The sequence below is a fragment of the Pollicipes pollicipes genome, unplaced genomic scaffold (assembly GCF_011947565.3).
Source record: "Pollicipes pollicipes isolate AB1234 unplaced genomic scaffold, Ppol_2.1 Scaffold_3087;HRSCAF=3621_pilon_pilon_pilon, whole genome shotgun sequence".
Classification (NCBI taxonomy): Eukaryota; Metazoa; Arthropoda; class Thecostraca; order Pollicipedomorpha; family Pollicipedidae; genus Pollicipes; species Pollicipes pollicipes.
In genome coordinates, this window is record NW_023596225.1 from 40,362,223 (window position 1) to 40,388,215 (window position 25,993).

The window sequence follows — 25,993 nt, forward strand, 5'->3', positions numbered from 1 at the left end:
GGAAAAGTGTGATGCCTGACATATACTCAGTAATGCTCAAATTGAAATCCAGGAGGACTTGCTCCACATTTTGTAAGTACCTAGTCCCAGTACCTTTGTACATCATGTGAAATACGCAGGCATACCGGGAACCTGTATTCAGTAAACTGCCCCCATCTTATATGCATGTGAGACAAAAGATCTGGCATAATAGGCCGTGAAACATCCAACCAAATTTATCTGGGCTGCTGTAAAACAGGGCCTGGTGTGATCAGATGGGATTAGACATGAGAAGGAGGTATGTACTCTATAGAGCAGCAATAGCTGTTAAAAGGTGTGATGTCTTGGCATGATATGACAAGACATGTGATACAAAATCTTGATACACACCTGAGCAAAAGTATTTCATAGGCTAGGGCAGACAACAAGAGGTAGTTTTCAACAGGACACTGTGGTTTCATGTGACCACACCTTATGGTGTGTTGTTAAGATGGGTGCAAATAAGTGTTGGCAACAAAATTGACCCAGATACATCACCATAAGTACATTGAAAGCATGCCATTGCCAAAAGTTGTATTTCTGCAGCACATCAACAGTTTGCGAAAATTTGTTATTTTTTATTAGCATGGGTTCTTACGGCATCATGGACCTCCCTGTAAAGTAAGGACAGTCTTGAACATGCCAATGATGTCTGTTTTTCCAAGGAAAATGAAACAGGCCAGCACAGGCCGTGTTAGCCTCGGGCTGTAATCAACATGCAGCACTTGCCAGTAGTAATCAACTTAAAAATGACTGGATGCAGAAGCTAGTTTTTCTGGCTAGTTTCATTTTGGGTTGAGATACACTCATTAGCACACTCAATGTCATCCTTTAAAACTTTGCAGTAGCTCGGGGCTGTCCTCCCCAATGCAAAATCCTGTATGCTCCCCTTTGTGGATGTGCATACACAGGTTCAGGCTATGACTATGCACATATGAGATGCATGATGCATTATTAAACTTGTGAATGTTCATTGACATTCATGTTGAATTGGGTCCAGAGTTCGTGCTTTAAAGAACAGAGGTGTTTCTGCTGCTCACAGAGCATTGTGATCTTAGAAATATGGATCTGCTCACAACAATATTTGCCAAATTTGGTGCCAGGGCTGTTCATGTCTGCTGGTCTACCGCTCCATGCAGTATGCTATGAAAATGGGCCACCATTTATGTATGGTACACCATGTATGGTGCATGATGTATGACCCACCATTATTTGAAATGATAGCCACCAATAATATCAAAATATCATGTGTTGGTGTGTGCTCATATTTTTTGCTTGTTTTGACATGGTTATATAGGTTATTGCCAACAAAATGTGCAACTCAGTTTTGGAAACATTTTTGGCACACAAAAACTGGCAGATGTGAACAACTGGGCAACAAACCTCAGGAGCTTTGGTTGGATCAGATATTTTGGGTTAAAAAATTGTGTTTCTTGCCTAGGCCATCACACAATCCAGTTAACAAACTTTTCATAGCATGTACAGAATTCTGAGACTTTTGGATGCACTGCCAACTTTGCGCCTTCTGCTATGCATTGAGTTTTAATGCAAAAATTGTTAATCATCATGTTTTGACAATGGTGACTTCTAGATGTCTGAACATAGATATGCATCGTCTTGTCATGTGAATATAAATCCTTTCCGTGCGCCCACTGGTAAGGGAAGGTGTCGAGAGCTTTTCTTGATGCATCCAGCCATCATGCTTTCTCACACCTTACAACGTCACAAAATTGTCCAACCTTTTCGTTTGGAGTCCCCTAAATTATTAGATCATTTAGAATACATAAGTATACAAGTTGATACATCATGAGCTTGATGGCGTCCGGCCCGCCGTGGGTGACGGAGCTCTCCTGTTTGGAAGCGCCACCATCCGCTGCGTGATGGAAGCGACTGACGAGCACTGGCCCGTCGCTGGAGCGGCGCCACGGGGCACGCGCGTCAGCCCGGCGCGGCGCCGCTGCTGACGCGGTGCGGCCCGGCCCCATCGCCGCTGCGCACCGGAAGCAGACCGCCGCCGGACGAGGGGGCCGCTTTGTGCCGGCCGCGGCCGGCGCCGACGGCAGATGGCCTCCTTCCGCTGCCGGTAGCCGGCGGGCATCTGGGTCAGACGCGGCGCAGCCTCCGGCCCCGCCCTTCACCGATGGCCGCCGTGTACAGCCACGCTCGGACGGGTCGCGTCCCGCCCGCACCGCCCCCTCCGTCCGCCGCTCGATCGGGCCCGGCTCCGGTTGCCGGCGGTATTTGTCGCCCCCGGGCTCGGTCGGGATGGGGGAAATGGATTTGGCGATTCCATCCAGACGGTCGTTGGTTGGTTGGCACGCGTTGGCGCCAGATTGCTTATTCTCGCTGGACTACTGAAAACGCTGATAATTAGCTGATAGAGACGCAAGGTCGTTGGCACTAGTAAACGGTGGCATAGGAACTGTGGCATTCATGAGGACAAACTGTGTATGTAATCATAACACTTCTGCTCCCTGAAATAAATCGTCCAAATCACATGCAGTCTTGTAAATTTTAATGTTGCAGCTTTGTGGGGACCTAAGAAGTCCCTGTAAACTTTTGAATCAGTGTAGAACGTAGAACCCAGAAGAAGGAGTTGCGATAAATAACGTCATTGAACGGAGAACGAACATCACATTGCAACTAGCTGCACCGCATACCGGGTTTAAGACCGCGTCGACGACCGTGACCTTTTGCGCTGCATCCCAGCCGTGGTGTGATCGTTATCGCAATGCGAGGCCCCTGCACTCCGTGCTGTGAGACATCCCTCTCCGACGCTGCTCCGCAGCAGGGGCGGATAAAGGACTTACGAAAATTGGGGACACGTACGCTTGGTACGGCGTATGACGGGTTTGGTGGGCAGGTTAAGCACGAAGCATTCATGCATTTGCGATCTTAAAAAGGCTAGTTTGGTGGTGTTTATTCCTGAAAGCCTTCCAGAACCGTCAGCCAACATTTAGGAGTGCTCGCTGTAATATGTACTCACCTTGTTGCCGCGCCTTGCGGGCGGGCAGAATGAGAAGAAAAGAAGATATGACGTCTGGCGGCGAGTGAGCTGCGGACGCGAGACGCTTAAGAACTGTAATTCTCGGCTTTTCCCTGAATGTGCAATCAGTGGCATGTGCGAAGACGCCTTTTCCCAACGAGGCAGTCCAACCGGCAAGCTACTTTACCAAGCTTCCGACATGTGTGTCAGATGCCTGTCCATGTCCACTGAGGGAACGAGGTTTCTGGCGCGGCTCTTTTATGAGATGCCTATGTGGACGCGGGCGGCCGTGTCATGTGACGGCATTATGCGTCGCAATCTGTGGGCGCAAATCATGCGATCAGCGAAAATTGCTTTGGAGTTGCTGGGGTCACGGTAAGCTTTGCTCAGATACGACGGTTTTCAAGCCAGTCCTGGAGAGCTCTGCTGTGTTAAAAATGTTGAATATGTACCTGCCGCTCAGCCAAAAAACTTCAGCAGAACATCAAATCCAGGCAGCCCAGATCCTCGATCCCGGACCATGAAATGCGTCTTCCGCGAATGGACGCGCGTGTGCGTTATTCCCTGTGAACTGTGTTTATAGTTACCCTGTGCCAGGGCAGCCGCTGCGCTGCAGCAGCGCAGTCGCCCGGCGTGAAATGTTCGCGTTCTGAAGTGAACGTGCGCTACCCTGGCGCCAGGGTACTCTCGATCGTGCGTCGTCCGCGTGCCGGACCGCTGCTGTTTCACATGGCCGGCAGCGGTCCGGTCCCCGGCCGGCGCGGCCGGCATGTCGGGCGGGGCCGTCCCGTCGCACCCGCCCGCCCGCCGCCGCCGCCGCCGCCGCCGGCCGGCCGGATCGATCTAACCGGGGCGTGTCCGGCGGCACGCGGCGGACGCGGCCATCCCGGCGCGACACCGCCGATTACACAGGTGCCGGCGCGGAGCGTACGGCGCGGCGCTGCGCGGTGCCGTGCGTGAGGGTGTGACACGCGCTGTCGACCGGGTGGCGGGTGCCGCTGCCGCTGCTGCCGTCGGCGCCCGGGTCACGCGCCGTGCCGGCCAGCGGCGGCGGTTGAGGCGCGCGCGCGCGCCGCTGGTGCCGCCCAGGCCCCCCGGTCTGGCGCTGTCGGCCGGTGCCTGCCGCGGGGAGGTGAGGGCGGCGGCGTCGGCTCCCGGTGCCTGGTGGTCTGTGTGTGGGCGGCTCGGAGTCCGGCCTCTGCCGGCTGGCGCGCCCGGCTCCGCGACGCCAGGCGGCTTTCTTGGCCGTGCAGGTAGTATGACCAGACCGTGACTTGTGCCGTGTGCAAGTAGCGGACTCGCTTGCTGTTTGTGATATGCACCGCCGTGCCGGTGAAGGGGCCGGTGCCGGTGGACCCGCGTCCCCCGCAGGGCGGGGCGCGTTTGTTGACCCAGGTACAGCCGTGTGTACAGAAGTGACCGTGCAGTACCCGTCCGCCGAACGTTTCGCTCCGTGTCTCCGTGACATTGGTGCCGCGGGGCCGTCAGCGTTCGGCGCCGGGTGGCTCGCTGCCCCGTCTTAAGCCGGATTGTTGGGCGGAGCTGGCTCGGCTCGACCCGTCAGCTAACGCGGGCGGCCGCGGTCCTGGAAAGTGTCCACCGGGCCTCAGTACCGAGCGCTGCTGAGTATGGTCAACGCAACGCAGTTTTCGCTGACGGAGCGGTGATGTTGAGTGCTGCACATGTGGTCGGAGCCGTCTGCTGTGTCTGCGAGCCGGTCGATGGCGACTTCCGACTCCGGTCCTCCGCCTGGTGAAGGCCGGTAAATAACTGCTCGCATCGTTTCATTTGTCGTGTCAGTTCGAATTAGGGTCGCCGGCCCACGCGCGGCAGGAGGACGCTGACCTTTCCGCAGATCAAAAGCACCACGGGGCCCTCTAGCGGCCAAGGCAAAAAGCTTTCCTGAAAGTCATTATTTTTCCGGCGTTGTGGGTTTTGTATTTGATTAGCACATTGGATGTACATATTTTACATGGGAGAACATGTTCGTTTCGAGATCTCTTGTTCGTCTGTGACACGTGATGTCTTCTTCCCACGCCAAGCCCTGGCGTAATATGAAGTTATTATTCGTGTCTTCGCCACACGGCTTCCGCGTCGGCAATCCTATCTCGGCCGGCGCCGGCCAGAGCCCCGGTGCGGACTCGTTGCTCCGCGGGGTCGGCCTGTTAGATGCACGCTGGTGAGTGGGTTTTCGCGACTGCGGGCGAGCCTACCGTGAGCGTCCCGTCAGCGGCCGCTTCGTCGGAGTACTGGCCTGCGGCTCTGTGTGTGGCTGTGTGCCGGACGCCGGTCGCCCCATCAGCCGGCGTGTCGACTCGAGCCGGCAGGCGTCGGGACCGGAGCCGAGCCCTGTTCCCGGTCGGCTCGGGTCGCCACGGTCAGGCCCGCTTCCGGCCGTCTCGTGGCGCTGGCGGCCGCCGGGCCCGTGCCGGCAGGACACGGGCCGGCCGGGGGAGGGGGGGGGAGGGGTTGTCCGGATAGGGGTGTGGGGGGCTCGTTGCGCGCTGCGGCGGACCCGGTGGCCTTCACTGCGGCGCCAGCGACGGGCCACGTGCCCCCCGACTCGTCCAGCGGCAGGCGGTCCCTCGCCGCGCTGCAGCGGCTTCGTCCGGATAGCTCGGCGCGGAGGACGTGGATCGGACGTGCGGCGCATGTCGGCCACCGGCGCACGCGCGGGCCGTGGCCGCGTTCGGCGCCACTGGCGGCAGGACGTGCGGCTCTCGGAGCCGCCGCCGGGGGCGTGTGGCTGAGCGCCGGTGCTGGGGCGCCGGCGGATAATCGGACATACGCGTCAACTGCCGCAATGGAAATGTCCTTGCAACAGCGGGATAGCTCGTCTTGGCCTGGCGGCAGTGCTACTTGCAGAACATTTTCCGCACACGCTGCAAACTGTGCTGACTGCTCTCGTCTTGTTGGCGTCCGCGAGACGATCCAGGCTCCTTGGTGGTGGTGTCGGGCTCGTGGTACCCGTATTAGGCCGATTGGGGCGGTATCGGGTTGGTCAGAAGTGCCGGGATGTTTGTTTTCAGGGACTGGGCGTGTGAAAATTTTGCGAACTTCATTGTTTGGAAACTTTTTCGAACCTCAGCAAATGTGGAGCAATGGGATTGTGGCCGGGTGCGCGCACTGCAACTGAAACATCTCGGAAGAAGTACAAAACTCTACTGGTGGTGCTGGTAGCCGTATTCCTTGGTTCAATGTCGGCAGAGTCTCACGGCAGCGTGCGATGTCGGCACTAGTGAAGGGGAGCCTCCCTCCTCACTATCCCCTCCCTTCACACACTCCCAGCACCCCGTCCTCGGAGCCTGAGGTGAATCCCGCCTTTGCGGACGCTGTTGGAGGCTGAGCCAGCTGGAGTGGGATTAATCTCGGCTGTCTAAGTGGGACGCAGTTGAGAGGTGTGTCCCCTGGAACGATAGTGGGCTCGCCCAGCAGCCTTCAGCGAAGTCATTCATTACGGACAATCCAGGACGCGGCAGGGATTGGATCATGATGGATGAAGAAGTTTGAGCAAGTGTTGTTGTGTTGTGAGCGAAAGTTACGTGCATGAGTCGCGGCGACTCACATGTTAGGTTAAAGCACGGATATTTGGGAGTGACACGAAGCGCGTTTTACCCTGGCGTTTAGCGTTGGACAAAGTTGGCGCCCGTTTCCTTCTTCGGATTGGCCACGCGTGCTACGCTGTCGTACATGCTGTGTTTTGGCAACGAAGCCAGCTGTCTTCCCCTGAAGTGTTCTGCCCTTTTGCAAGCTCAGTGCGCATATGCTTTTGAGCTACGACGCACGCTGTTTATGGCTTGTGGGATTGATCAGTTGTTTGGCGGGAGTTCTGCTAGTTGCGGCTTGATCGCCCGATTTGGAGGCTTACGGACCACTTCGCGTTAGTCAGCTTCTTTGAGCGCTTAGACGTAGCGCCGCCGGACTACAGACTGGAAAGTTAACGTGCTCCCTCTCGAGTTCCGTTTGAAATTCCAGGGCTGTTTTGTCGAGAACAATAGGCAATAAGCGCATGGGGTCCGCTCGGTTAGCTCCGCCGGCGCTGGAGGGATGTGGCATGGACGTGTCCCGCGGCCGGGCGGTCGTCGCTGGCTTCTCCAAACTGCCCATGAGTGCAGTGGAGCGGTCCGGACGGGCCGGTGACGCTGGACGCACCCCCTGGCGGTGTCGGTTGGGCCGGCGGCCGGCGCAGCGGCTCTGATTCACTGCCGGCTGATCGATGCTGGACCGCCCCCATCCCTGCCGGCCGCCCCCTCGGCAGGCGCCGACGCGCCCCGGCCAGACGGCCCGCGCCGGCCAGCCGGCCGGCTCGCCTGGAAACTCAGGTGAACGGGGTGGGGACCATGCCTCGGTTGCTGGGCCGGCACCGCCAGTCCGTGCTATCCCGTCTTGTCGGCCGGCGGGTTGGCTTGGTCGTCACGGGCTGTTGCCTGAGACGTGCCAGGAGGGAGAGTGGGCGGAGCACTGTGATGGGAACGAGGCGGAGAAGTCTCGTCCAGGGCACTGACACAAGGCTTGTGCTTTCCCGTTGCGTAGGGCGGGTCTACAGCGGTGGCGCACGGGACCTTTTGATTCTATGCTTGCTTCCCCGATCCTTTGCAAAGCAACAAAGTAAGCCCGTGGAGTGGTAGTGCCGCAGCGGAGTGGTAATTTTGTTGATACGTTCCATGATAAACCTTACCAGGTGGATATTTGTTTTTGGAGCAACCGTCTGTCGATCAGATCAACTCAACATATTTGGGGATTTATCCACAGCTATATGACAACTTTTGCCCTCAACTTCGGCCATTTCTTCGCCTGACACAGCCTGGAGGAGGGCGTGAGCTCCAGCAGACCACCACAGGCCTCGAGATGGGCTGGCCTGTGATGAGTCAAACCTCGAACGTGAAGGAGTGGGCACCCGGGTCTGATGGCGGGGAACATGCGTCACGTCATGTTTCGGTACTGCGTTACCCGCGACCGGTGACGTGCCCGTAACGTCTGCGTCACGCGAACCCCTGCGTCACATGAACCCCTGCGCTGGCAGTGGCGGGCTCCGCTGACCCCGGAGAACGCTGGCCGGTGTTAAAATGAACGCGGGCTGATGCTGGCAGTGACGGAGGATTACGGCAGGCGGGCTGGTTGACGTCGACAGCGTTTAATCCAGGCCTTGCATGGAAGTGGACGATGCGCCGACTGAGGCCGCCCCAGCATATCACAGGGTTATGTTGGTTATCGGTGCGTCGGTTTCGCCGCTTCGAACTTGCGATATCGTTTAACACGAGTAAAAGAAGATAAACGCATGGTACCGCCGGGAGCGGGTGGTCGCTGCCGTCGGCTTTTGAGGCGCTGATCGGGTGTTGGGGCGAGTTTTGATGACGGGGGGAAGGGTTGGCTGATTTACTGGTCAGCTGGCCCGATGGTTTATTGACCCGGATTAAACCGTGGGAAGATAGCTGTTGTGAGCAACGCTGTCCATGAGGACATTGATCATATTTATATAACTAGAGTATTTTGTTAAAAGTGATAATTCTAAAAATCTTATTATGATTGCTTCACAAAGATTGGTTTAGATCAAAACGGCACTGATGTGCTGTCTGGGACAGGCTCGTTTATCACTGATGGCGGTAGTTTGACTAAAATCGGCACTAACGTGCTGGGACAAGCTCGTTTACCACGGTTGGGGATGACAGCAGGCCGATCGTCACGGTCGGCGATAGCTGCGGTTGGGGATGACAGTAGGTCGACCGTCACGGTCGGCGATAGCTACGTTTACCACGGCTGGGGATGACAGCGGGCCGATCGTCACTATCGGCGATAGCTACGTTTACCACGGGTGGGGATGACAGCAGGCCGACCGTCACGGTCGATGATGGCTGTGTTTACCACGGGTGGGGATGACAGCAGGCCGATCGTCACGGTCGGCGATAGCCACGCGCTGGCCGTCGCGGTTGGCGGTGGTGACGTGCCGGCGGTTTCAACAGGGGGTCGGGCGTTACGATGAAACTTGTAGTGCGTGGCGCTAACCTTCACATGTGACGTTGGTGACGCTGGATGACATAGCCGGCGTCAGTCACGGATATCAGATGTCATAAATCAGTGCTGCTGATCAGTGCAGATACCGTTGCTATTAAAGGCGTTGTTTCACTGAGCCGGTTTTCGGAGCGGTGGACACCCATTTAGCGTATTTTAAAGCATGCTAGTCGCAGGTGGATGACCGTTTGCCACACGCGGCGAAGACCGGGTCGCGGCGCGTGGATGTAGGGATTATGCAGGGTAGTGCCTGATGGTGTCCCGGCGCTGAACTAGGTGTTAAGGTCAGTGTATTGTTGTTCATGCGCCAGCTGTTGGCCTCCGTCGATCACTTAAATTCGTCGCAGAATGCACGAATACTGTTGGCGAGGATAAAGAGAGGGATATAAGAGGGATGACAGCCCATGCTGGAATGTGAACAGTTTTGAACGGACTGTTCTGTGACGGGAAGGAGGTCATGCCATCCTTGCATAGCTCGGATGTCGCAGAAGGGGGTGCAGTTTCGCCCTACGAGAGGCCGCAGGGCCCCACCCCATCCCCACCCTTCCCCCGCCCTGCAATTTTTCAGGAGTAATGTCTGAACGGTTTGAGCATGGCACTGATAGGTTGGGTACCAGAGTTTACCTCATTATTGACCCTGCTCTGGGGTATGATCAGAGGCGGACGCAAGTTTCAGGTATGCGGGAGAGCGACGGTTTACGGTGAACGGTCTGCCCAGCATAAAATGCTTGTATTTCCTGAAATGTCAAGGTCCTGCATCTGCCACTGATGCTGGAGATGATAGTGACGGCCTTGAAACAGGCGTGGGTTCGGAGGATTTATCTGTTTTAACCAGATGAAAGTTTTTAGGTTGGCTCGCTCTCCGTGCCGTACTACTGAAGTTATCGAAATAGTCGTCCTGACAAGCTAGTTCATGCCACGAGTTTCGTTTCAGATTTTGCTAACTCAAATCGAACTGGCATCCCCTTCCCCGCATGGAGTTCCAGCGGGATTAATTCCAACTGGATAGGGTCATAGTAGAAAAGAGATTATAGCGTAGCGCACTTTAAACCATGCCGTCGGTACCAATGATTGTGATGCCACACCGTTGGAAGTCGACTCATAGGTCATGACATTTCAATATCTGGCACCATCCCAAGGTCTAGTGTGTCGCCGTTCCGCTGCCGCCCTGTCACACCTATATGTAGAACACCCCCGTAACTCATGGAGCAACACGTGAGTATGCAGCAGAATAAGCGGGAATTATGTACATGGATAAAACAGGGGGTTTGAGTTTTGCGCAACGGGCACGTGCGTGATGATAGCACTACCGTAGTTCGGCAGTGGAGCGCTAGTTCGTAATGCATTAATGCACGGTGTTCCGTCACACGCGGGGACGACCAGTGACCTCTCCTGACCTTCATCGCAGGTCACGTGAGCGGACCGCGTGAGTTGCAAAGGTGCTTGCAAATAAATTACGGCTGACTCGCACTTCTGTACTGGTGTGTGGCATGCGGCTCTCATTAAATGATCCAATTTATAAATAATCAATGGTGATATTACCATGAAATGAATCACTAATCGCTGGTAATATTGTTTGTACCGGTGCGAGCCAAGCCGTGACTAAATGCAGATGCCAAGCTGTCTAGGACGGCGCTAAATGCGTACACACTGGTACTGCTGCGGTACACATGCGTACACACTGGTACTGCTACGGTACACATGCGTGCACACTGGCACAGCTGCGGTACCGATGAGGTGCCGGCACTAGTGCTGTTGAAGTTGGGCGTATCGGATGGGATCCAATGTCGATTCAGTCGTCAGGCTTGATGGAAAAAAGAAGAAAACGGTTACATTGTGTGGATAGTCGTCCGCCAGTTATGGCGCACAGAGGTATTTTGAGCACGAAGCATCCACCCGTACGCTTGTTTCTTGTTTGTTGGTTTTTTTTTACATTTCGTCGCGCTCGGTGTCTGGTCGGCGCCGTGGTGGCCTTCCTGTAGGCGCACACGTGCGCGTGTACAAATGCCGGTTTCCGTGGCTGTAGCGTGCGCCTGAGCCCGCAGCGCTCGGCGCGTCGACGCAGTATCTTCGATATGTGTCACGCGGGACAGTCTGGCCCTGCTGTTTCGAGTTGGGGAATGTCGCCAGCCGTGTGGTCGGGTGGCGTGTCCCGGTCCTGTGCCCGCCAACGACGCCCGTCCCGGTGCTGTGCCCGCCAGCGACACCCGTCCCGGTGCTGTGCCCGCCAACGACGCTCGTCCCGGTGCTGTGCCCGCCAACGACGCCGGTCCCGGTGCTGTGCCCGCCAGCGACACCCGTCCCGGTGCTGTGCCCGCCAACGACGCTCGTCCCGGTGCTGTGCCCGCCAACGACGCTCGCCCCGGTGCTGTGTCCGCTAACGACGCCCGTCCGCTGTTGCAGCCTGCCGGCCTCAGCATGTCGTCGACGCGCTCGCTGCTGCTGGCGTCCGCCCTGCTGCTGGCCTCGCTCCGTACGGCGTTGGCACGTGAGTATTGAGCGTGTGCGCGTGCTGCCGGAAGCTCATGGGGGTGGTAAGGAGCGAGTGGCACTTTCGTGTTGAAATTTGATTGGCACTTACGTGGGGCTGCAGGCTAGGCGGGACCGATTCCGACTGCAAGGTCAGATTTTCAAGCTTGTCATCACAAGTTTCATTTGAAACATTGACTCTCGCGAAATTCTTCCATCGGGGCTATTTGCTCTTGGCTCTGTGGAATTAACCCGTGTTAGAACCGGAATGTAGTTTTGTAAAATAAGTTAGGAGAGCAGAGCAGGGAAAAATCGCTAACTTGCTCCCAAGATATACTAAAACGGTCTTCTTCTCAGATTTAACCAAGTCCCTCTCCAATGCGGGGGGGGGGGGGGCGGGGGCTGGAGATTTCCGTCAGTTCACAGGTGACTACAGCCGTGTTCGACAAGATCTGCTTTAACTTTGTCTCAATTTAAAAAAAAAAAAACGCTGGTCCGTGGAATGCCACTAGAGTTCAGCTTGCTTCTATTCAGATTCAGAATCGGATCTGGAATCGTCCATATTGTCGAGATTTAAGGCTGATTTGGGCCCCTAGCGTCTGGGGGGGTTCTGAATTAGATTTGGTTCTAATGTCCAAGAGCTTCAGAGTGACGGTGGGCAAGTTGGAAAACAATGACGTCATGATCAAGGCATTTCTTGAAATGGTAGAAACTGTGCTTGATCTGTTGTCAACAAGTCGCATAGCATGGAGATAAACACAAAACGGTATCAAAATATATCTTAGGTGTGCACGGCAGTTTAAGGAAGATTAACAGTAAAGGCTTTCACGTATATGTATGCCGTACTGAAACTGTTCGTCCTACAAATTTTCAATATAAAAACGAACACTTGGTACTTCGGGAGAGCGTGAATGCTTTCCTCACGCACCCATGAACGGGGCCCTAGGATGTGTTGTTGAATGTACAATGGTGCAGACAATTCACACATGCTCTAAAGCTTGCAACACCCCAGCCCTGGGATATCAATAACATCTTTAAGTTCTGGCGATGCTGCTCTATTGCATTGCTTATACCGCATATATTTGGTTTGATTTGGATCATATTGTGATTTAGAATTCCCATTTTGTTTGATTCGGGAAGAGGGTCGAAATGAGGCCTGATATCATCGACCAATTCGAATCACCATTCCAAACGTAAAGTTGTTTCGAAGCTCGATGCGGTTTCCAGTTATTCTGAGTCGATCGCTTCGATTGATGCGGCGTCACACCTGGCGCAAGTCCGGCCGTTGCTGACGGCCTTCGGAGTGAGTCTGACGGTAGCGTATAGCATCTTGCCGGCGGAAATACGGCATGCATTACACTCCGACCGGCGGAATCCCGGTGGACCTCGATGCATGAGATCCAGCTCAATCTCGTCCGTCTCGCCGCGAGCGCCAGCGCCCTGCCGCGGCACGTGGCGCCGCGTTGGTGAAATCCCAGCAAACATCTCTGCTGTGTGTGGCTAGCGGCCGGTGGTCTGATGGCGCCAGCCGTGATTCGTGTTAGTGCTGTATGTAGCTTCGGCTGCCATTTTCAGGCTGCAGATTTAAGCTAAATATGTTGTTTGTTTGTTGCTTTGGTGGTCTGGATTCGTTTCCTATCGTCACGTGCAGTGATTACTAATCTCGCGCAGCGCGCGCTTAAAGCCCACATCATGATTTATTGTGTACGGAAGGTATTGAGCACTAGCCTTGCAGAGTGCAAGCAGCGTGGGGTATGCTGTCATAACACCCATATGTTGGCTGTACAAGGCCCAGTCAACCAAAGGCACCCATTCTGCATAGGCCTGCTGGGATCGGCCATGGAGGTCCCACACTTGTATTGGGCTGTTTTGTGCTTTGCAATGCGATCCAAGTTCGCAAATTCAAGCTGAAATGCATGTTCGCCAATCCTAGTTGAGTTAAAGTAAAATAAGGTGCAAGTTTGTGTCAATCATTCGGCTTGTTTTCTTACGAGTTGCATGCCGCCAAAAGGAACCTGGCAAAATGTCACCGGCCTAGTTGCCTCGTTCTAACCGGTATGAAAAGTGCGCAGTTGGTGCAGGGCATCAGATAATCGTCGAATTGTGTGCTGCTGTCGGGCGTCCGTCGGACAACGGCACGTAGATACGCCTCCCCAGGGATGGAGGGGTGGTGGTTGGAGACAGCTTCACGGATGACTGGGGATAGCTGACGACTGATGTGCCACCAACAGTGTCGAATGTGTGCTGGAGGGTGGGCTCTGCGGATGGCAAGGATTTGCTCGCCATTGTTCTGGTCAGACGGGCTCAGATTCCAGCGCCACCTTTCTGGCGGTGACAGCGCCATCTAGACACGTGATGGGCGGGATGCGACGGCGTTATGCACCGCGCTCCGTCGCCTTGGCGACCTATTTCTGGGCCCGCGTATGCTGGCATTCGCTAGAATGAGGGTTCGAAAGTTCAACACAACACTGCATTGCCTTTAAATCACAATTTCTACTCGTATTTACTGCATGTATGCGTAGTAATGCTACAGGTGGGAAAATCTGCCTGGGTGTGACGTCACAGGACTGGAGGTAACCCGTGTGACGTCACCATGTGCGTAACGACCGAGGCATGACGTCGCATGGATGGCGTCAAACGGTGAATACCCGAGCGCGGCTGGATGAGTCCATGCATTGTCAGTTTTGAACATGCGCTCGAGATCTGCCTCCGTCCACTGTCATGCAAACGCAAATGTGGGATGACATCTACGTCCAACCACGCTGTTTTTTAGCCTCACTTTAGTCTTAACAACCACTCAGGGTTTCGGGGATTTTCAGGTTGAAACCTTAAGTGTTTTCACAGGATTCCTAGGCTGCGTGACGAAAGCCATGAGCGCGCACCAGGCGGACCACAAAGCACAAACAACAAACGTGATGGCGACCGAAACTCCGCCAGTTGTGCGGCACTAGCCCACTGCTCGGTCTTCTCATACCTGGGGTTAAGCCTCCACTTGGCGACCTTAGGGGCGGTCTGCACTAACTGAAATGCTGAAAACTACCTGAAATTCAAAAAAACGATTTCACTTAGATGCGTAGCAGTTGGTGTTTGCACACCATTGTCCGACATCGGCGTGTCTCCTAAAAATGGATCGCGGAACGATTTGAAAAACGCTCACGCAAATCCACCTCGAATTTTCCCGTTTTTGAAGCCTGGCTTGTGCCTTGCATCACTGTGCTCGGATAGGCTCATGTCTTGTCCTCATATTGCAGACATTTTTTCACCTTTGTCTAATAGTTAAAGTAGGTAATGTTCGTAAGTGATGTTAAAATCGGTGCCATTATTTCACACAGTGGGGGTGGATGCGGCGTGCGCGGACACCCAACGTCCGCTGGCTCTTGGTGGGGGCTGACCCCAGTTGGGTCGAACAGTGGCGGCGCCACACACCCCCGCCCGTGAGCGGGGTGGTGGAGGCCGTGTCGGCGCTGCTGTCGGCCCCAGCCGCTGTAAGACCTAGCGCCTGTTTCGCTCCGTGTGACCTGGCGCCCCTCTTTCGCCCCATGCGACCTGGCGCCCTCCCTCGCTCCGTGTGACCGGGCGCCTTCCCTCGCTCCGTGTGACCTGGCACCCTCCCTCGTTCCGTTTGACCTGGCGCCTCTCCCTCGCTCCGTGTGACCAGCGCCTCTTTCGCTCCGTGTGACCTGGCGCCCCTCTTTCGCTCCGTGTGACCTGGCGCCCCTCCCTCGCTTCGTGGGGCCTGGCGCCCCTCCCCTCTCTCCGTGTGAACTGGCGCCCCTCCCTCGCTTCGTGTGACGTCCCCCCCCCCTTAGCTCCGTGTGACCGGCGCCCCTCCCTAGCTCCGTATGAGCGGTACCCCTCCCTTGCTCCGTGTGACATAGCACCCCTTCCCCGCCCCGTGTGATCGGCACCACTCCCTCGCTCCGTATGACCGGCGCCCCTCCCTCGTTCCATGTGACCTGGCGCCCCTCTCGCTCTGTGTGACCGGCGCTCCTCCCTAGCTCCGTATGACCGGCGCCCCTCCCTCGTTCCGTGTGACCTGGCGCCCCTCTCGCTCCGTGTGAGCGGGCGCCCCTCCCTCGCTCCGTGTGAGCGGCGCCCCTCCCTCGCTCCGTGTGACCGGCGCCCCTCCCTCGCTCCGTCCGCAGTGCAGAGTCCGCCGCTCATCACCAAGCAGCCGCCGCCCACCGAGCAGCTGTTCCAGGTGGCGGAGCGCAAGGACGAGAACGACCGGCCCTTCATCATTGAGTGCGAGGCCAAGGGAGAGCCCATTCCCAAGTGAGTCCCGCGCCTGCCGGGCGTTGCGCGCAACGCGCGCACTGCTGTCCTTGCCGGACGCCGCAGCCGCCAGCTGCCGCGTCAGCCGTTCAAGCGTCGATGACCCGTTTGGCAGCCCGGGAAGGACCGGTTTTGGGGCCCCGGGGGGTGTCCGGCGCTGAGAGGGCGTCGCTGTGCGGCCGGCGCCGGCTGGACGTGTCAGCGGGCTGGCCCGGCGGTCAGCCCGACTGGTCAGCAGCCGTGCTGGGAGCGGCTGGGCCGGCGGCCGTGCTGGGAGCGCCTGGGCCGCCGGCCGTGCTGGGAGCGGCTGGGCCGCCGGCCGTGCTGGGAGCGCCTGGGCCGCCGGCCGTGCTGGGAGCGGCTGGGCTGGCGGCCGTGCTGGGAGCGCCTGGGCCGCCGGCCGTGCTGGGAGCGGCTGGGCCGGCGGCCGTGCTGGGAGCGGCTGGGTCGGCGGGCGTGCTGGGAGCAGCTGGGCCGCCGGCCGTGCTGGGAGCGGCTGGGCCGCCGGCCGCTGCGAGACGCCAAATGGGGGAAGCAAGTTTGCGCGCTTCACCGCACCCGCACGTTGGAACAGCTAACGGTGGTGGCGGCCAGTGGCAAGCGCGTCGGACTCCCGAGTGTTGGGGAGGGGGGGGGGGGGGGGGGAAGGGGAGGGCTTGAATCCCGGTTGCGCCATGGCCCCTGAGCGCTTTCATGGCCTAAGCAGTCGCCGGGCTCCACAAAAACGGTGTGATGACATCCGTCGTGTTCCTTTAAAAAAGAACGGCAAACGACCATTGCTCCCTTGAGAAGTTGTTTGGTTTGATTTTGGCGGTTTCGGAAAACGAATCTGTACCTGAATGTCCGAAAGTTGTCTGAGACGTGAGTCGATTGCGATGGTCTGTCCCTCATGTGCTTCCAGCACCGCTAGAGGGTGCGACATTGTGGCAGAGTTGGGGTAGGGATTGTCACCGTGTTTCTCCCTTCGTCCTTCATCCCCGACAAAATGATCCAGGCCGTGTTTGATCTGTCGTCAGCAGGTTTGTCAGCTTGAGTGCGTGACGTCATGCGTGCTGACGGAGCGTTCGATGTGCGGGCTGACGGGAAAGTTTTTTAACTTTACTTTCCCTTTTTTATCTTTTACTTCAGACCACACATTAACTGACTTACTGGCGACCATGACGCACTACGTACAAAGTGGTGTTTGGAAGTGTGGCGTCTGTTCCGGTATGTCCACCATCTATCCCATCCGTGTGTCGAGTGCTTCTTCCTTTTTTCCAATTGATTTCAATTTCAGTCATCTCATTTTAGATGTTGACTTATAACGCTATTAATTTACTGGGCAACGCAACCACACACCACACCAATCACTGTCACTCACCTTTTCATGGCTACTCTTAGCTTTTCAATTCCCTCCTTATCTATCTTACGTCGCATTTCTCCAAAATCAGAGACAAGCGCCCCCACCCCACCTAACGTACTCGTCAACGCAAGACTTGCCAAATCAAACTCCCGCTTCAGTCAGAAGGATTTTTCATCTGGTAGTGCTTCCTCTCCATGCTGACGCGCTGACAAACAATCCTGGCATCATCTTTAGCCGGCGCGTGACGTCACAGGCGACGTGACTTTATGGGCACGCTTAGGGCGAATACTGGGCCGTGATTGGTGCTGACCAACGTGGCACGTGGCCTGCCAAGCGTGTCACCAAAATTTGATTTTAAAAAAAAATTGAGGGGCAAAACAGTGACTGCGGGGAGTGGCCGCAGTGGAGGGAGCGGGACGTGGACGGTCACTTGCTTGTGGCTGGTGGTCGGCGGGAATAAACATGGCGACTGGAGAGTGGTGGTAGTGGAGCGGGAGATGTGTGTGTGTGTGAGGGGGGGGGGGGGGGGGGGGTCCTTGCTCTAGGCTTGTGATCGGCGGAAACAAGCATGATATAACGCGGGCCCGTCCTGTCGTCAGCGCAGCCACGCGGCGATCCAGGACAGTGACGTACCCCCGTCTGGAAGCGCAGGCTGATGGCACGGAGACTGTGTCGTCTCCGCTTGTCAACGATTACGATACCATGCAGTGTAGCAACGGGAACCTCGCCGAGATGTGTTCCTTGTTTAATCTTGATCACGGTGGTATGTGACCGTGGGTATTTGGAGCAAATCCCGATGATGTTTGTACCGCAAATGTCGCGGTGCGCTCACCGCCGCCCGTGATCGGCTGATTGTCAGTGGTCGGTTGCCGACCGTACTGGCGGTGGATTTGCCGTGCAGCGTTTATGACAGAACCGCTTCAGCAGGGGAACGAGACATTCTACAGAATTCTTGTTGTAAAAACAGCGTAATAAGTGCCGCAGAGACTACTGAAATGTGAGCATGATTACACAGCATGCCAGGAAGATATTGATTAAAAAAATAGAGTGGCTCTGACCCCTGCCCTTACCGGGGTAAGGGAATCCGCCCCCGCAGGTCCGAGTCCTTATGCCGGTCAAAGGCCCGTGTGCGCCATCCGATGGCCCAACGATAATGAGGTACCCCATGTCGGCTGTGTGTTGGTGTTGGGGCGCATCGCCTAAACAGGGGCAAGCTTAAGCCTGCGAGTGCCATTCAGAGGGCCTCTTGCATTGGTCGAGAATCGTGCAGAAATGAGGAGCCCGCGATGCTTGACGGGGATCTTGTGTCGGCAAAGGGCCTCGAGTCAATCAGGGGCGAGTTGCTAACGGGGACATGAGCAGCGACTTGACCACGCGTGACAAAGAGACTTGCGTTAGTCATGCACCCTCTGGCAAGGAAAGAAGGCATGCCAACAATAGCATGGCAACAATGGCATGACAACAACGGCATGACAACAAATGCATGACAACAATGCAAAGGTCCACAATAGGACAGCGAAAGGGCCTTGCACCAGTCAGGGGCCCCAGTACCGCAGAAGGTCCTCTTATCCCGTTTTGGCCAGGAGGCTTCATAAGGAGACCTGGGGACTCTGTGCCAGTTATTGAGTGGCCTGTGTCGTTAAAGGCCCCTTTTGCGCCGTGGGGAGCCGGACAGTTTGCCTAACCAGACACAGCTACCTGAGTCCCTCTCGGCTCAGTTGTGCCGCCCTCAGTTGTCTCGCCCTCAGTGGTGCCGCCCTCAGTTGTGCCGCCCTCAGTTGTGTCGCCCTCAGTTGTGTCGCGAGGGATGTATTTGATGATGATGATGACGACGAGTCAGAGATGTATTTGATGATGACTGTGCCTTGCTGGCGGCGCATTTGTACGAGCATTGAAGCTATACCGATGTATTACACATTTGCCGTTGCCTATGGTGAGAAACAAGGCCCGCATTCCTGAGCTGTTTTCAAGGAATTGTCGGGTGGGGCGGGCGGTTTCTCAAATTTTGACTGCGGGGTGAACTTTCCAAATCGCGAAAAGCGGTACCTGTACTCGCGATCCGTAAATGATCGGCAAGCGGTCCTCCTCCGGGTTAGCGCAGGAGTCAGGACAGGAGTCACGACAGGAGTCAGGGCAGGAGTCAGGACAGGAGCGCGCTGATGTGCTAGGAATGTTCATCGGCCGTAATCGCCAGATCATGGGCTTTCCTTGCGTCATGACCTACGGTGGGTCGCAGCGATACAAGCTTTGTTCGTCGCATGCATGTGTGGGACCATCCAACCATGCCGGCGGCCTTTGCTTGGTATCAAGCCAGGAGGCTGCTGCCGTGATACAGCTGCCGGCCGTGTGAAATAAGTAGCCTTGTGCTTTGCTCTGGGGGTTGGGCTATGTTACGCCACGTACCTGGAATTTTCCGAATTGCGAGCTGGGGGAAGACGGTGTTTCCCCTGCCGTGCGTCAGGGAAGCGTCTGCCCCATCTGCCCCCCGCCCCCTCCCCCCTCGCGCTCTTGGCGTCGCCTATGGACCCCTGGTGTGCAACAAACCTTCAGCAACATCGGCTCGGTGGCCGAGCGTAATTATGTGTTGGCCTATGCCAAGCGTCAGTGCGGTCCTCAGCCTACCCTGCGAGACAGCGGATTAAATTCCTCTGGAAAGTAAGCCATCAGCTTTTCTAGACATTTGTTGCCTGGTGCCTGCTTTCGTGGTGACACATGTAGCACGAATCGCGACGCGAAAGGAGGCCACTACGCCCCGCTCGCGTGTGTCACAGCCATTTGGAGGGGGCTGTTCGGCCGCCTCGGACCCCCCAGTATCCATGTAGTTGTCCAGGCTGGGAGGTCGCGGCGAGCGTGCGGCGCCGCTATCGCGGGACGCGCGCGCCGGAAGCGGGCACTCACGCCTGGTGCGGTGCTCTCGATCCCCGCGTTGTCGTGGCGCCGGCCGGGACAGCCCGCTGCCGCCGGGTACACCGCCGGGAAGTCTTTCGGGACCCGTGGATTCCAGCGCGTGCGTCAATGATGCGGTCAGCAGCAGTAATGGGGTGTGGTTAAGATGCATATGCGGGAAACCAGGGGTACGGAGTTCGGTTCCCCGCGGTGTCGCCCTTCCTGCCAGGGCGAGAGACGGGCGACGCCATGTAGCCCCAGCGGCTGAGTGCGTCGTAAGGCCCCAGTGACGACGACACCAATGAGTTGGAGCGAAGCAATGCCGAGGCCACGCCCATGACTTCCATCCTAAAGAAGAGCGTCTGCGGTATCTGTCGTCGTGAAACTCGCTCCCAAATACACAGCAGTGTGGCCCAAGCGACTGTTGCCTTGCCCTGACTGTGGTATCGCTGTAAAGCCCGTTTTAGACTGTTGTCTTAGAACTTGAAATTTTGCTGTATATAATGCACCGGTTTTTTGAGATGCTCGATGTACCTAGGTAACGCGGTTCGCCCAGCATGCAACATACACGTTGCTGCTTTCGGACGGCATACGAGGTCACTAGCCGCGTCGACTGAGCTTGGCGTAACGCTTTAAGGAAAGACGTCGTATCTTCGACACCTGGAGCACTCAGTCCAGGACTGGAGCACTCGGTCTGGAGTTCTCAGTCTAGGGTGCCTGTCTCAGAGTGTGTACGGCGGCGTGCAGTCAGCAGGGCGCCGGCGCCGTCCGCCCCCTGTTGGTTGGGCGCTCCCGGGTCCCGTCGCGTCATACTAGCGCGTCCGGGGGGGCCGGGGCACGGCGGCCCACTCGGTGCAGAGTGGGGCTTACGATTGGCATTGAGCGTACTACGTGCAATCTTGATACGCCACGTGCACTCGCCATCAGCCCCCCCCCCCCCCCCCCCCCCCCCCGCCTTGTGTGGATTTCACCTTTTCATGACTTGACATGACTTTCAATTCTTCTTTTGAGTATTGTATGCTGACTTGAAGTATGATTGTAGCCCTTGCGATGGATTTTTATGGTTCCGCTTCGGGCCGTGACGGGCCGTGACGGGCCGTGACGGAGCTGCGCGCCAGGATATCGCCCGGCTGAGAAATGCGGCGTCGCATCCCTCGGCTCGTTGCATGACTAAGCAAGCAGGCAAGCGAGCCGGCCAAGATACCAGTATCTACGCGGGGTGCTCACTGCGGCGATGCAACGTCCTCAAGCGGTTTCATTATCTCCCAAATAGTGGGGAAAGATTGACTGGAGGCGTTTCGGAGACACTTGGGGAAAGGTCGGTCAGACTCCCTGGCGGAGCGCGAGGCCGAGCGCCCGGACAGCGCTCGCGACGGGCCGACCTCCGGCCGTCGGCGCTCCCCGACTGTGAACGGCCACCGGCTGTGTCGGCATCTGCGGTTCTCCCTCTTGTGTCGTGCCTGCGTCGCGTCTGAAATTCCGATGAAATTAACGCCTTTGTTGTATCGGCATCAGCTGTGACAGACACCCGTGGCTGTCGGTGGCGCCGGATGTGCTGCTCTGCTGTCACGGACGTCGACGGCTAGTGGCTTGGGCGATCAGCCGTTCGGCGGGCGGCTGTGGGCAGACTGACATGGGCAGGTGGCCCCCGATATCGGCTGATCGCCGTCTGCAACGGCGACGGCTGGAGGGGGAGGGGAGGGGGAGAGGGGCTCGACCTGTTGCTGCCGAGCAGACGGCGGTTACTCATTGTTTGGTAATGCGGTCGACCGATCGCACGTCTTGGGGATTTGTGGGAGACCGGAGGCAGACCTCGGACGTGCGCCCGTCTTGCGCAACGATGCGCAATGCGTTCCTCGCTCACTACAGCCGACTGATGTCTGGCAGCTGCAGTTTGGAAGCGCTTACTTCTGGCGCATTTATGTTACAACCTTCAAGGCTCCCTCGAGGCTGTGATGTGTCGTGAATACCCTGCAGCGCCTAAATCGGCGCGTTAAAACTGCCGTCGTCAAAGGTGCGAGTCCTCTATTGGCATAGCTTGAGCAATTTCCCGGAAGCGGTCTTCAAGACGCATTGCGGGGCTGGGGCTCGCGCAGGTAGTCTGACGCACCTGCTTCTGTATGCGGCCCCGTTGCTAGGGACGCTGCGCGACGCCGGCAGTTCGTGGGCGGCGTGGAACCGAGTCCGGCTATTGGTCCGGCCGCGGCCGCCTCCGTCGCCACAGCGCGGCGGAAGCGTCCCATTCGGCGCAGATTCCAGTGTTTCATTGCTTGATTTGGAGGGAGTGTTCCACATTTGCGTGGTGTTTTGAACTTAAAAAGCCATTTTGATCATTCATTGCGGCGCACAACCCCGTCCTCCTTAAGGCCATAAACCATCTAGCTTCTGAGCCACATGCCCGCAAAGATGTGCGGAGTATTTCGTGCGGACCATTTCAAGGTCACCCAGGCATTCATGACGCTATAGTGACGTCACTTAAGTTCTGCCATTTCACTGGCTATGCGGCGTTCAATGTCAAGCAATATTTGTGTCGAGTCGTTCATATCTGGCGCTCGTGAGCACGATTTCCTGGTAAAATGGCCGTCAATTAGCTCTCAATCGATGTTGTGGAAGCTACGCAAGATTTCAACACGAATTACGTCTCGTGCTACATGATACAGGAAGATATTCATTCTTCCTAGTTAATACGAAAATAAGACGTGTAGTCTAATTATTTCATAGGGCGGATCCTAGGGGGGGGGGGCACGGGACCATGCCCCCTTAAAAACTTCTGAGAGTATGTTTTGGCCCCCCCCCAAAAAATTCCGAGAACTTCATAAAAGTTTCGTCTACTTACCTCAAAAGATGTACCTCAAAATAACAGCCTACATAATAGCAAATACATATCAGCAAAATAATACCTCAAAATGAGGGTTACGAGCTTTGTAAACATGCATACTGTATATGGAAGATTCAAAAGCATTTCGGTGCTTGAATGGTGTCCCTACTAGGTACTCGCGAGAGGCACCATGCACTGGACCTCGGATCCCACACCAGCCAGGTGGCAACGAACGGTTTCCCCCCCCCCCAAAAAAAAATATCCAGGCTAGATCCGCCCCTGAATGATTTAAGACCAACACGGTAACCGAGTGTGTGAATATGAGTAAGCACCTTAAGCACACGGATAAATATGCGAGACCACTACAAGAAAGGGCCACAACACGAGCGCCTAACGGCATTTGGCTTAGCACACAGTCCCGTGATGGTCTTGCGCCTTCACCCGGTCCTCGCGTTTGGTAGCGTAGCGACGGCCGCGCGTGACGCATACGTCCCGGTGTGTGCCGTTGCCGGGGACGCCGCGCGACGCCGGTGGTTCCCGGCTGAGCGTAAGGCGTCACAGATGCGGGCAGGCGGCCGTCGAACGGGTGCGCTGACGTCATACGTGGCCGGCCGGAGATATAGGCGCGTGGTCCGCGTCAGCGACTCATTGTCGTCCAGTCTCTGCTGGCCGGCATGCGCGGCGCGATGGCTGTCGGACGCCTGGCACTGCACCTTGTCTTGCCGCTGGCGGCGGTGGCCGCGTGTGCTACGAAGCGGCGTCCGACCGGCGCCGCCGCTGTGTCGGCGCCAGTGGCGGGCCCGGAGCCGGGACGGACGGTGGTCGGCGCGACGGAGCGGAGCGTCGGCGCCGCGTGTCCGTACAGGACGTCCGTGGTGGGCGCAGTGGGCGGTGTGAAGTTCACCAGCCACACGTGTCTGCGGCCGGGTCGGCGCTGCCGCGGCTGCTCGCCGCGGAGCTACTGTCAGCAGCTGGCGCAGACCGTGCGCGTCGGCGACAGAAGCGTGCGGGTCAACACCGCCTGCGCATGCGTGCAGCGGCGCCGCAGCACGCACCGCGCCAAGGAGGAGCCGGGAGTGGCGCCGCGCCGGCGCCAGCACGGCCGTCGCCGGCGTCGGTACGGCCGCCGCGGGCCGCCTCGCCGGCACCAGCACCGCCACGGTCGACGCCGACGGCCATACGAGTGAAGAACGAGTACGAATGAAGTGAAGCTAGTCGGAAGAGGGGGCGAAGTGGGGCCACGCTTGGACAAGTTTGTAAGCGTAAGGGCCAGAAAGATGCCGAAGTTCGCTCATTAGCCCGGAAAGCCCGCCGAATCTGGCCCACACCATAGTCAAAAGTCTACGGGCTCGTGCCGGGTCAGATTTGTCGGGCCATGAAGAGTTGCTTCTCGTGTTCCTACCTGGCCCAATCCACGCTGTGATCTCTCCAGAGATGCTCACTTTATGTATCTCTTGGTTTGTGTAGTCAATTGTGTCGTGATTTTTACTATTGTTCTTGAAGTATGTTTGACCCGTCATTGCTGCACATGCGCACTGTACTGAGGGTGGTATGGGCCTTGGCAGCAGGCGGGCCGGCGTCGTAAAATATACCCATTTTTACAGATTGTTTTTTGTGCATTTCTAAGACTCCAGTACTTGCCCTGTAAAATTAATGGACATTTTTGTGCGCATAGCGTGAAGTTATTTATATGTATGGCTAAAAAAAACCAGACCGAGCTCTTCTTAAAGGGAATGTCATACATTGGATATGATGAAATAAGCTCACGTATTACTAATGTTATACTTTTAAGTGGAAAAGACTGTCTTAAAAACACAATTTCTCTTTAACTAAATACGCTCGCCAATGCGTCATTGTTTGATCACGTTGTCGTACCTTGCACAACGTTGACTGAGAGCCAATTGACGACAGATATATTCTGGAAATTGTGCTCACGAACGTCAGTTATAGACGACCCAACAATGGTATTTTCCTTGGCCTCGATCGCCGCATAGCTTATGGAATGGCAGGATCTGAATGACCTTGACGTCATGGATGCCTGGGTGATATCGAAATACTCTCCCGTAAAAGTGTGCACGTCTTCGCGGACGTATAACTCAGAAACTAGAGGTGTTTAGGTCTAAAGAAGGGCAGGGCTGTGAACTGCGCCGAATGGTCTTCAGGGTAGCTTTTCAGTTCAAAACCCCATAGCAATATGAAGTATTCCCTTCAAGATGAAGTCGGAGTCCCGAATACGGATTACTTGGGTCCGATTCTGATCGCCTTCCACGGCTCAATCGAAACCAAGTCTGAATCCGACGCATTGAAAGTGTAGTACGATCTGCCGAGGCTGTGTCCTAAACCCGTCTGTGAGCCCCAAAGCCCTGCTTTTCAGTTCTTATAGGAACATACAAAATAAGGATACTTATGCAAGACGAATGATGGTTTCGCATCAAATTGTTCTTACAACACGCAAAGAAGCAGGGCAAAGATCGGTCTTGGAAGGATGTGTCGAAAGAGAGTTTCAAGAAAAGGGAATTGATATGAAGGTCGCGAAATGTGACAACTATAACTTTGACGCAGCCCGACATAACTTTTAACGTAGCGATGTTGCCTGGACATCTTGGCGAGTTGGCGCTAGGAGTTATCGAGCCGCCAGAGTTGTTATCGAACCGCTAGCGGGGCTCACGGAACGGCCACTGCCGCATCGCACCCAGCAGCCCAGTCACGGTCACCACGGTCGCACATCTGAAGCGAAAGCCCATCCACTTTGCACCGTGACATGGATGCAACAGCTTGCTGGTGACGCCCGCGGATGCGGCATCCAATCAAATCGACGTGGACCGCTCTTGTCCTTGGCGACGTTGGTTGCGTGCCGAACACATGCCACTTTTGACTTCGTGGGAAATGACAATCTCCGGTCTTACTTCGTGCAGGTGGGGGACGAGTTTTTCGGCTACTCCAGCTGCAGGGACGGAGTTCTCTGGTCGTTTTGCAGCCTGGCGACATCCTTTACCAGATAGTGTGGAAAATCTGATAGTCCATGAAAACACGTAAACATATTCACGGCGCGTTGTCATGCAGTATCTGGCGAATGTACTGAAGCTGGTCGAGGGTCGTGTTTCCTCCCCAGAAAACTGCGTCAATCTCGTGTTGTTCGTGGCTTTCAAAGCATAGCTACTGCGCTTGCCGTGATTTCCTGTGATGTACG

The 25,993-nt window shown here is 56.3% G+C and overlaps 1 protein-coding gene across 1 annotated transcript in view; it reads left to right on the top strand.

Annotated features, from left to right (window-relative positions):
- LOC119090157 (neuroglian-like) overlaps window positions 1–25,993 on the top strand; it is a 51,388-nt gene that overhangs the window by 4,446 nt on the left and 20,949 nt on the right. Inside the window, 2 exon segments of the mRNA XM_037212948.1 lie at window positions 11,417–11,501; window positions 15,628–15,757. Coding sequence (XP_037068843.1) covers window positions 11,432–11,501; window positions 15,628–15,757 — 200 coding nt within the window. The 5' untranslated portion in view covers window positions 11,417–11,431.